The following is a 12,831-nucleotide window of genomic DNA, read 5'->3' as shown; positions in this document are numbered from 1 at the left end:
AAAGATTGCCAAATAACAGAGAAATGCCTCTAGTATGAAAAGATATAATTCAAAGTAAAAAAGCAAAATGCAGATAAGAGGAAACATAGAGAAGTCAACTAAAGCCAACAAACCCAAACTGTTATTACTATATCCAGATAAAATAAGAATAGCAAACATGACACAAAACAAGGAAGAAAAGAAAATTCATGGAATGAAAAAGAGCTGTTGGAATTAAAACTATGATAGCAGAAATGAAAAAACTTGGAGAAAGATAAGACTGATGAAATACTAGCTGCATCTAAAGACCTGAGTGGAAGTTTAAACAGGAGACGTAGATAGCAGTGGAGATTAAGAGGTGCAAACTACTATGTACAAAATAAATAAGCTGAGAATCCCTGGCAGTCCAGCAGATAGGATTTCATGCATCTACTGCAGGGAGCAAAGGTTTGGACCCTGGTTGGAAACTAAAATCTTGAAAGCCATGTAGCACAGACAAAATAAATAAATAAGCAAACTACACAACTATATTGGGCAATACAAGGAATATAGCCAATACTTTATAACTACAAATGGAATATAAATTTGTAAGAATTGTAAATTTCTATGTTGTACACTTAAAACTTATATAATATTGTATTTACATCAACTATACTTCAGTAAAGTATTGAAGCCACCTTGAAGTTGGGAGTTGAACTAATGATAGATACAAAGAAAGCGAAGCCAGTTTAAGATCATGCAGTTATTAGCTCTAGGGAAAATAAAATCTTGCATAAGAGAAGAAAATAATTTTATTTATGACTATGTAAAAACTGAGTATTGATCTAATAAAGTATATATAGTTACGTCGGAAGGATAGGTTTTAGGGAAAGTTGCCATGTGTGATGAAGATGCAGGAGGAGGAAATAGAACTTAATCCGTAACTTGCACCATGGGAATCAATATTGTAAAATGGAGAAATCAAGAAGAAGCAATACAAGCCTGATACATAAAAGCATGGGAGTATAAATAAAATTCTTTTTTTTTTTTTGGCCATGCCGCACAGCTTGTGTTATCTCAGTTCCTAGACCAGGGATTGAACCCGGGCCACAGCAGTGAAAGTGCAAAATGCTACTCACTAGGCCAACAGGGCACTATCTAAAGTTCCTAACATTAAGCTAAAAGAGTAGAAAATTCTTGCCTGTGAAGTGGGGGAAACGAGGAGTAACATCTTTCATAACAAACCTGTAGAAACATCTCATTCTGTAAACACTGAGAATTTACAACTTTGTAAAAAATTTTGAGTGGTCTACAATATAATTTGCTGCTTCCCCAGTAGACTTAGTGGTAAAAAATTCACCTGCCGATGAAGGAGACAGAAGTTCGATACCTGACCTGGGGGGATCCCATGTGCTGCGGAGCAGCTAAACCTGTGCACCACGACTACTGTGCTCTGGAGCCCGGGGGTTGCAACTGCTGAAGCCCCAGCCCCCTAGAGCGCCGCAACAAGAGAAGCCACCCCAAGGAGAGACCCATGCACTGCAATTAGAGACAGCCCCTTCTTGCCTCAGCTGCAGAAGAGCCCATACAATGAAGACCCAGCACAGCAAAAAATAAAATGAATAAATAAAATTATTTTTAAAATATAATTTGCATAATAGACATGTATATAACTGAAAAACATTATGTCTATGAATGACTTTAGTCACTCATGATATAACTTTTAAATTCCCTTTAGCAATTTCTATAAAATGTTTTTTAAGTAAGTCTGCTAAATACAAGTGCAAGAGACATGCTCAAGGCTTAGTTATAACTAGTGCTACAAGAAGAGCCCGGTAAAATCATCTGGAATAACACTCTGCATTTCAAATAATATCCTGAGGTGAAATTGAGCAACATCAGAACTGAATGTCTTTTAAACATGATGAAACTTTCACATTGATTTTTATTTCATTCTCAGAATAAGGGTGAAAATTTGGCTTGAGAACTTAATTGTATTAAAATAACAGGTGTAAGTAAAGGCATGACATTTATCAAACACACGAAGCAAAATCTTCAACAACCATTGCTTTCCCTGTTAGGCCAACTTTTGCTACTTGCTGGTTTTGTGTTTAGTCAGCCATTGTTATACGTCTGTCCTGGTGCTTCTTAGATATATCCCATCTGTGCATCTGAGCTGTCACTCTTCAAGCCTCACTCCTCTACCTTGACTCATTCTTCGTACATCTCTGGATATCTTGATATGAATAAACCCTTTATTCATAGCAAAATGGTCCCAAAATCTTGAAGTCAGAGGCTGTACTGTTGGGACCCTCTGCTGTCCTCCCATGGCTGGTCAAATAGATTTGAGATCTGACACTTGGAGCCCCAGAAGCTACTGTATGAGAATCATGTGAGATCAGATAGTAAGAAAACTCTTAGAATCCCCAGGGTGGGGGAATATACTAAATAATCAGAGATATTCATTCCAGCAACTGATTTTTATTGAGCATATATCATGTTATAGGCACTGTTCTAGGTGCTTGGAATACAGGTATAAACAAGAGTAAAACCTTTCTGCCCTCCTTCCTGTAAAAACAGTGGTCCAGCATGTTGTGTCAAAGATATAACACACCAAAGCAGCTGTCCAGATGTGGAAGAAGGGGTGACCCAATGAGAGGTATCAAAGCCTGAGTGCGCAGCATCAAATCCATGGTGTGGCAGTGTTGGGAGATTGGTTACAGTCAAGTTGATCAAATATATGCATGTGCTCACAATACATCTTAAGAATATTAAAGACAATGGGTGCCTAATTTCTCACTGTCATACAAGGGAGTTGGAGAAGGCAATGGCAACCCACTCCAGTACTCTTGCCTGGAAAATCCCATGGATGGAGGAGCCTGGTGGGCTGCAGTCCATGGGGTCGCTAAGAGTCGGACACGACTGAGTGACTTCACTCTCACTTTTCACTTTCATGCATTGGAGAAGGAAATGGCAACCCACTCCAGTGTTCTTGCCTGGAGAATCCCAGGGATGGCGGAGCCTGATGGGCTGCCGTCTATTGGGTCGCACAGAGTCGGACACGACTGAAGCGACTTAGCAGCAGCAGCATACAAGGGAGTTACCAACATGAAAAAGGAAAAAAACTAGAATTAACCTTGTGGTATGAGACTGGAACTGGAGGTATTAGATGAATTCAAGTTAAATGAAAATTATGTAAATTCATATATTCTATAGCTCTTATCATTGATGGGATAGGCAAACAATAACACTCAACTACACAGAGCTGGTTATTTTAAATAAGGGTTCTTGGGAGAAGTGGAAGATTCCCGACTGAAGGATGAAAAGAACAAGATGAGAATTAAAACACTTTACACCAGAAAACAAAAAAGTACCCAGAGAATGATGGGGATGCCGAAGCTAGTGTGTAGCAGCTCTCCTGGCCAAGTCAGGGACAATATGAACATCAAAATAAATGATGGCCATGGATTATGACACTTAATAATTGCAATAAGATAAGAAGCCAGGGGTTCATACTGATATAGTAACTACATGCAAAAATTGACATTTTGATGAGGAAGAAAATTTCTCAAAGTACCTCACCCTCTCCCAAATACCTCACAGTGAAGGTGACTTGCAGACATTACGTTAATCAAATAATCGATGCAAACATCATAAGTAATAGAATATTTCAAAACTGCATGTCACCTGAAAGATACAACAGAGAGAGCACAGTATTACATCTATGGTATCTCTGCCAAAGATGCATAACCTAATTTACTCTAGAGAATATCAGAAAAACCTTAGGCCATTTACACCATAGCTGGTCTGAGGTCTTCAAAAGGGTTAAAGTGATAAAAGTTAAGGAAAAAGTGAAGAAATGATCTTGATTGAAAGAAACTGAAAAACATAGCAACAAATTTAAACGCGTGATCCTGAATGAGACCTTTTAGTTAAGGAAAACTTATGTGACAATTGATAAAGTTGCGTAGATCAGATGATGAAGTGGTCCTAATTTGCCAGTGTTCACCTCCTGATTTGGATGATGTTCTGAGGTTCTGTGAGAGTTGTATATTGAAGGATTCGGAGCCACTGGACACCATATTGGCAGTATATTCTCAAACTGTTCAGAAAACTTAAAAGGCTTTACTGTACTTGCAAATTTTGGGAAAGATTGAGATTATTTTAATGCTTTTAAAGAGTGGGAAAGACTCTTTTCTTTTGAAAGTTATACTGCAGCAAGAAAAGAAAAATAAATGAATAAGTAAAACTGTTCTTTCAGATAGTTTTACAGGTTTGAGTCCTGGGGACTCCCAGAGTTAAAAATCAAAGAGCAGAGGAACAGCCAGCCATGAAGGGCTGAGAAGGAGCCATCAGTGAGGCAGGATGTAAAGGAAGAAAAATTTTTCTAGAAGTAGGAAGTGGTTCACCTGTCAAATGCTGCTGAGAGATCAAGTAGGATGAACAGAAATCAGGTGATCACTAGAACTGGCTTTGAGGCATCCTGGAAGGAGTCATGCTGTAGCAGTTTTCAGCTAAGTGAGGAGAGCAGTCAGATTAAGAAGAGATGAAAAGAGAAAGGGAGGTGAGGTCATGGAGTGGGTGAATATAGATATTTCATCCCGGAAATGCTGCTGTAAAAGGGAGCAAAGAATGATGTACTTGGAGGGTTATGGAGAGTCCATGGAGAGTTCTTTGCAAGATGAAACTTTACTGGGGCAGTCTGTACAGTGATGGGATGATCCAGCAATGAGGAAGAAACACAGGGTGCTGGAAAACCTTAGCTTAAATTGGAGTAGTAGAGGGCTATGTATGATGAAGACTGCATGTAGAAACACTGCCCATGGGAGGAGCAGAGGCCCTACATCCTAGTGATGAAGGGGAAAGAAGGGAAGGAGGGCTCAAGGAGAGATGTGAACACTGTTGTGGTGGCCAGGAGGGGAGAATTTTGTGTGACTTGCTTCTGTCCTGTCAGTGTGAAGTGAGCCCAGGTCGTCTATGGAGAGTAGAGTATGGAACGCTAGTAGCTGGTGGGCTTGCTGGGACTTTGGAAAGAGAGAAGTAAACAGTGACAGTCATTTTGGAGAGTGGGGATGTCAGCACAGAAAATTTGCAAAGAAGTGACCACCAGTCCGTCCTAAGGGCCCATTTGAGATTTGTGGTTATGATCTTAACCACACTGAAAGGAATGGCAGAATGGTGGCTAGGAATCCATGCTTTCACTGTTCAGGGTGGAGATTCAATACCTGGTTGGGGAACTAAGATCCCAAAGCTATGCAGTTCCACCAAAATTATTTTTAAAAATTGAGATCTGTGAATATGCCTATGGATTTTTCTCTAGCAATATCCTTCTGTTTGGCTACAGGTGAGAATGTTGGAAATACTAAGTGTTAGCTCGTTTTTTCCCAAGTGCATACATATGTATTTCTTCAGAGATACTAAATGGCTCTAAACAAAACAGACAAGGTATGAATTGCAAAGCTTTTAATGAAAATGTTTATATTTTTTACAGCATGCATAATTTCATATCTGTGGTTAATTAGTTATTTCAATACTTATCTGCCTCTGAATTTGGTCATAATGCATGAATCTATGCTAATAAAATTAAGGAAAAGAAACAGCTCATCTAATCCCTCTTTATATTCCTTCATGATCAGCAAGGTGCATAAATGATCTTGCTTTAATTAAGAACTGAGTGTACTGGAGACATATTTGATAATTCAGATTTTAGACAAACATTCACCAGTATTAGTTTCATTAGCAAACTGAAAAATGTTGTAGGCCTAATATCAAACAATTAACACATTAGATAAACATTAAGCTTCTTAGAAGAAAGACCACATGCTCCTGCTTCTGTAAAAACGTTATTTGTTTGAAACACTGGTGGTATAAACTTTCATTCAACTATCACTTCCTTAACATGAAAAAGAGACAAAATGAGCTGAAGAACGATCACTCCACAGTTACAGGGTGCAACCCTCAACATAACTGCTGACGTCATGGTCTCGACAATGACTTTTCCAGGCCACCCTGTGGAGAAAGATGAAACAAATGGTAATAAGACTAAAACACAGCTTCATTGTCATGTACATACTTTAAATCCTTTGGGAGAACAAAACTGTTCATCAATACATGAAATACAAGCTATAGACAAATCCAAGTATTGCTATTTGTTAACTGGAGCTATGTATACCAAGGACTTCACGTCTCCCCCAAGCCTTCACTAGAGCACAGAATGCTGGACACAAATGTCGAGTCCTGTGTTGTTCGCAACACAAATGCAGAGTGCATTCCATATTTACTTAACTCCAAAAATAATTTCAAGATATGACAAGGTAGAGTGTGTAGAATCTTAAAAACTCTAGCATCCCCTAAAATAAATTGACGAGTAAAAGAATAAGATTCTGAGTGAGTTAAACTGTTCCTGTGTAGTACATTGTTTAACATTAATTTAAAACTGCAATTTTTCAGTTCTCAGTAGCATACTTTGTTCTTTGGGAATATTCCTTCGCTTCTCTCATAAGAGTAGGGTAAAACACCTCTCACCTGGGACTTCCCTGGTGGTCCAGTTATTAAGACTTTGCCCCTCCAAATTTGTGGACAAGGTTCGATTCTTGGTGGGGGAGAGGGGAGCTAAAATTCCGGGTGCCCCGAGGTGCTACCAAAAAACCCCCAGTTCTCCTCACCGTCTCAGTTTTTTGGCCACACCTGATGGCATGTCGTTGGTTTCCTGTTCAACACCCCCTGCCTTAGAAGCACAAAGTCTTATCAACTGGACCACCAGGAAAACCCCCAGCTCTCCTTTCTAATGCTTAACACAAACCATAGTCTGTAATAGAAATTAACAGTGTTGTAGGTCCATTATACTTCAAACACAAATAAACATACACTCAAACTCATAGAAAAAGAAGTCAGATATGTGGTTATCAGAGGAGCAGGTTGTGGTTGAGGTGAGGGGTGGCAAAGAGGATAAAGGCAACTAAAGGTACTACACACTTTTAGGTATAAGATGAATACTAAAAATGTAATATACAATGTGATAAATACAATCAACACTGCTCTATGTATGAAATAAGAAATATATGAAAATTCATATAAATGAATTTAGTGAATTCATTTATATGAATATACATATTCATACATAAAATTCATATATATATATGAGAGTATATATATATTCATATATATAAGAGAGTATAGCCTAAGACTTCATCACACACACATTTTTTTTCCTTCTATTTCTTTGTTTTTGTAACCATATGACATAATGGTTGATCACTAAACTGACTGTGATAATAATTTCATTATGTATGTAAGTCAAACTCTCATACCGTACACCTTAGGCTTCTACAGTGCTATGTGTCAATTATATCTCAATAGAATTGGAAGCAGAAAAAAAAACAAAAACCAACATACCATGCTGTAATGCCTTGCTCGCGGACAATCTGCTTTGCACACGTCACAGCTTTATCGATGTTATTTTCCATTAATTCTGAAAAGCAGATGGTGAGAAATGAAAACAACATTCCTAGAGATTTCATTTTAAGTTTGGGTTCTGCAGGCTTTATTTTCTTAAGCTAAGGAAAGTACAACTAAAATTATTTTTTAAGAGTCCTTGTTGTGAATGTTGGGGAAAAATTTTTTCTTCATTCTATCCTATTTGGCATGCAATTAAAGCATTTTGTTTCTCATTTACCAAAGTCATTGGGAGCTCTGGAATTATTAATTAATGTGATAGAAGATTCTCTTTTTACTGTGCTGTGCTTAGTCGCTCATTCGTGTCCAACACTTTGTGACCCCAAGGACTGTAGTCCACCAGGCTCCTCTGTCCGTAGGGATTCTCCAGGCAAGGATACGGCAGTGGGCAGCCATGCCTTCCTCCAGGGGATCTTCCCAACCCAGGGATCGAACCCAGGTCACCTGCATTGTGGGCAGATTCTTTACCATCTGAGCCACCAGGGAAGGCCAAGAATACTGGAGTGAGTAGCCTATCCCTTCTTCAGGGGAACTTCTCGACCCAGGAATCAAACCAGGGTCTCCTGAATTGTAGGTGGATTCTTCACCAGCTGAGCTACCGAAACAAAATGAAAACAAGCAAGGGGAAACGGGTCCAGCATTTTTTGGCTCAGCAATTCTATTACTGGAAGTTTATTCTAAAGAAATAATAAGAGATGCACCCAAAGATGTGTATACAGATGTTTCATATCAATTAATAACAGGGGAAAATACAGTCTAAGTGCTTATCAATGTGATTTAGATTGACAAATTATAGAACATTTATTTAGTGGAATTTATTCATCTTGAAATAAAGATTGGTATTGGTTGATAAAATAATTTTGTGTAATAAACAGCATATTATAAAGCAGTAAGTTTAGTACAATTTCATTTTTGCTGACATACATTGCCTACATCTTTGTATGTGGGTACAAATATGCATAATATAGTTCTACACTCATGTACGTGCACCCCACTCCAGTACTCTTGCCTGGAGAATCCCAGGGACGGAGGAGCCTGGTGGGCTGCCGTCTATGGGGTCACACAGAGTCGGACACGACTGAAGCGACTTAGCAGCAGCAGCAGCATGTGAATGATGTATATTCTGAAAGATGTGGATACCAAGACTTACCACTTGTCATAAATCTCTGGATAGTGAGAATTTTTATTCAGTGACCCCAGATTATTATATAATGCAAAATACTTCTTAAAGTAAAGTAACTTGATACAAAAGAATATCCTTAGAATAATTTCTCTGTTAGGAATTTTAATATATAAAAAATTAACAATATAAATTTTGTATCAGTTCACCAATATTTTATGCACTAAACATTGCATGTAATCTCTATTTTAAAAGGAACTCAACAGAACGTTTATTTCAGCCCAGTTAAGCAAATCTGTAAATTAACTTGTCACAATGACAGTATTTAAATACGAACTGTATTTTTTGGAGTTGCAAGCTCAAGAACTTAGAGTTTCAAACTCACTTTAAATCACTCAGCCAAAACACACACACATACATACATATATACAGTTTATATACATAGAAGAAGTAAATGTGACAATTGTGAATAACTGGTAAAGTAAATAATGACAATATTGATGGGTGATATAGTCATTTTTCTAATTTTCCATATATTTAAAACATATCATCATAAAAAGTAAAAACAGTTTTTTAAAAGGAACCACAGGTATTCCTCTCCTTTGGTTAACTAGTAATCCTTTGTTTTCCAATAAAGGAGGGTATATTAAATAAAAACACACACACACAACCTAATTATCCCTAAACCTTCCCAAAGAAGATAAGAGGAATGGCATTCTTCTTTACAAAATATCAACAAGTTCAGTTATACTAAAGCACTAGGTCATTCAAGAAACTCTTGTATGTTAGCAAACAGCAAACTTTCATGATGAGTGAAAGTGTTAATTGCTGAGTTGTATCAGACTCTCTGAGACAACATGGACTGAAGCCAGCCAGGCTCGTCTGTCCATGGAATCCTCCCCGAACAGGGATCAATCCCAGGTCTCCCTCACTGTAAGCAGATTTTTTTACCATCTGAGACACCAGGGAAGCCTTCAAGACATGTTCATTTGCACTGAATCTCTGATTTTCCAGGTACAACCAGATGGGCCTGAGCCATCACTCAACATCTTGTCTTACCGCTGCAGGCCACATGGCAGCCGTCAACTGCGTTGGGGGTTTTGCCATCATCACACCACCATTTGCTGTTGATCTGAAATATCCCATAGTCAGTGCTTTCACTGCCAGGATTGTAGTTTGTAGCTTTTGTGTTATAACTGCTTTCCCATTTGGTCAAACACAACCCTGAAAAAAATTGTATTTTTAGTTGAAAAACAACATGACATGATTTACACTTCATAGCCCAATCAGTTCTATTTAATTCTACTTTACTAACAACTTACTTTATAAGTACAAAGATGTACTTACTTGTGAAATATTTTAACACTTTCGTGTTAAGAATTCCCTGAAGAGAATTCTTTTATTAGCAAGTCATTTGGTAATACTAACGAAACAAGAGAATACATTTTTTAAAATATTAAAATAAAAAATAAAAATAAGATAAATAAAATATTAAAATAGCTCTTGCCCTTCACACATCCCCAAGTTAATACTGAGCTTAGAATAGAAAAACCAACAGATTAATTGGGTGGGTTTGGTCATTAGCAGCAGATGCACACACTAAAGGAAAAATATGTTATTAGGAAAAATAAGGATTTTCTGGGAGACAGAAAATTTCTTATGATTCTAAAGGTGAATTTGGGTACCAAATTAGAATTCAGACAGTAAGAATCACAGAATAGGAAAGACTGTCATCCATCCATCCATCTAGCCATTTGCTCATTCACTCAAAAATAGTTATGGAGGGAAATGTCTGAATTTAGTATGAAAAATACAGTGATGACATTGACAGATATGAACTAAAATACAGAGGAACTTTTCCTAAGGCCATTTCTTGAGTTCTGTGGAACAAAATGAAAAATAATCAACTAGGGTGAGCACAATAAAATGTCATTTCCTGCTGCATTTCAGGGATCCTTATTATAGACATGAATTGAGGGAAATAGGTTCCTACTGTCCCTGTTTTGAGAGTTTAATGTAATTTTTAAAAAACCTGTTAAAAGCCCAGCATTGGTAGGAGAATTAAAAAAGAGAAAAATACTGCCTTACTCAGGTTAGAAGAACCCAACTTCCAAACCGAAAATAGCTAAAGTCAAACACCAAGGGCTTGACAGACATATCCGAGGTGCTGAAATACACTTCATCATCACCCTACATGTGCCAGCTGGCATGTTGAGTGGAATTAGAATGGCCCTCTCATGCCTCGGTCCTTCACCTGGTACATCTGATTCTAAAGGAACAAGTTGATGTTTAGAACTATTGTAGGTGTACAAAGCCTCCAACAAAAAAAAATCCCATTGACTCAAAGTCCTTTTTTTCTTCTTCTTCTTCTAATTACTATCTGTTCCACACCTGGCTACCTATCTGGAAGGATGAAGAAGAGTTAACTTACAGTTTGCCAGGCTGACTCCCTTATAGCCATCCAGTCCAAGTTCCTTCAGAGTTCTGGCAAGCTCACATCTCTCAAAGACCTTGCCTTGGACAGCGACAGAAAGGAGGAGAAGCCCCAGGATAATGACAGCCTTCATGTTGCCTGAGAAGTCAGACGTCCAGACTGACCAGGGTGAGCTGGGCTTGCTATTTAACATCTTTTCACTCCCCTCTTATCTCACTGGTTTGGTGGCTCCGCCCTCTGAAACATGTGGAAAACAGAAACAGTTTATTGGTCCGCTGACTTAAAAATTTGCCTTCTTAGGTTTGAAGAGAGATAGTCTGATACCCTAAAAATTAACCTGCAGAAAATAAGGAAGTGAGATTACTTAAAGACGTTGCTCAGAAAGAACAGGTTTTAGCACTATTGCCAAAAGAGGAAATTCCTCCTATTTTATTATGAAGCTGATCAAGTATTCAGGAAAAAAAACCTTAATGAACATTTTACTCAACTGAAAATGAGCTCCCATCTTTGATTAACATGCATTTACATTAAGTTGTTTTATGTGACGTCAGTATGTTGTCTTCATTTTTTTCACTTAAAATTATTTTATATACACTTTCCACAAAGAACATGACACACGGCCTGTTGTTCTGATTGGTATATAGCACAGACCATGTTGTTCAGCCAGATTCCCAAAGTCACTCTCTTCGTGTCTATTATAAATTCTTAATTTATAAATCAATGTCATAGTGTGATAAATAAACCTCCAGTGAACAACATTCCTAACTCCATTCTGACAATGCCTTACTTCATATTTCCACGTTAGAACATAGTGTCATTGTAAAGTGAAAAAACAGTATGGTAAAATCTATAGAAGAATAACTGAATATGCCATTCCAAAATCTTCCCCTTTGGCACAAGGATGATTTTGAGCTGAAGAAGCAGATCCTGGACAAGTTTTCTGCCCTCCCCCATCATCCTGAAAGCAGAACATAAATTTGCACAGATATTAATCACCAAAACCCCAGATACTTACCAGCCCCAAGACAGCACCAGAGGATTTTACAAAACAACCATTTTGACTAGCTACTATCGCCTATCAGTTTTTAATGTATTTATCATCCTAAAATTTTGCACCCTTGGAAGTCCAGTACTCTTTTCCTTTGTCAAGTTGCTCCTCTAAATATTTACTGTTCTTTGGTAAAGATGATCTGTTAAGTCCAAATTCCAGCCACTCTTTGATTTATTCATCCTGGCCTTTCTCCTAAGTATACACAAAATGTACAGGTTAATATACTTGTTTCCTTTTCTCTTGTTAAACTGTCTTTTGTTACACATGTTGTCTCCTGTACAGTTTCTAGTGATGAGGATGGGACAGTGAAAGGCCAGAACACTTTACTGTTCATAGAGACTATAGTTGAGATATGGTTTAATTGACAACAGACCAGTAGAAGGTAAGAATTCTTACCATGTCAGTCTCCTAGCTTTCTGTCTAGAGTGCACAGACAAAAAAGGAAGATAACAATTTCTCTTTGTCCCTTCCTTTCCAAATGCACACTGGCAGGAGAAAAAAAATATGAAAATAGATTTTTAATTGTGACTCTTGTGAATTTGGTTTTGGTAATCAACACCTATGTTTATTGATTCTTAGCCTCCCAAAAAGCATCATGGCTTCGTTTGTCTCTGCCATTTGTCATGAGCATGAAAAACCATAAGATGAGAATCTCCATTTGTTTTGTTTTCTATCCTGAGAACTTGGCTTTGTAACCAGTGAGAATATTCCCTCTGGTTTCTGCCACTTTAGGGGTGCAGGTTGTCTGTCAGGCTTGCATCAACAGCTAACCAGTCAGCTGGGAGCCTAAGACATGAAGTAACAGGCAACATT

General features: G+C 37.8%; 1 protein-coding gene across 1 annotated transcript; it reads right to left on the bottom strand.

Annotated features, from left to right (window-relative positions):
• Positions 1-5,406: 5,406 nt before the first annotated feature.
• On the bottom strand, positions 5,407-11,204 carry LOC122427527 (lysozyme C-1/C-2-like). The gene is made up of 4 exons (XM_043447074.1): positions 10,965-11,204; positions 9,593-9,757; positions 7,354-7,429; positions 5,407-5,967 (listed from the first exon to the last, which is right to left on the bottom strand). Exons 1-4 carry the CDS (start codon positions 11,158-11,160, stop codon positions 5,901-5,903), a joined length of 504 nt encoding a protein of 167 aa, XP_043303009.1. The 5' UTR covers positions 11,161-11,204; the 3' UTR covers positions 5,407-5,900.
• Positions 11,205-12,831: the final 1,627 nt, after the last annotated feature.

This window comes from Cervus canadensis, chromosome 25 (assembly GCF_019320065.1).
Source record: "Cervus canadensis isolate Bull #8, Minnesota chromosome 25, ASM1932006v1, whole genome shotgun sequence".
NCBI lineage: Eukaryota > Metazoa > Chordata > Mammalia > Artiodactyla > Cervidae > Cervus > Cervus canadensis.
This window is presented reverse-complemented; position numbering and strand designations above follow the sequence as displayed.

Excerpts from the sequence above, each read along its gene's own strand:
- LOC122427527 (XM_043447074.1), bottom strand. The coding sequence starts at position 11,160 with ATGTTAAATAGCAAGCCCAGCTCACCCTGGTCAGTCTGGACGTCTGAC. Across the intron at positions 9,758-10,964 it reads GGGAGTCAGCCTGGCAAACT|GGTTGTGTTTGACCAAATGG; the intron begins GTAAGTTAACTC and ends AATTTTTTTCAG. Across the intron at positions 5,968-7,353 it reads GAGCAAGGCATTACAGCATG|GGTGGCCTGGAAAAGTCATT; the intron begins GTATGTTGGTTT and ends CTTTCTCCACAG.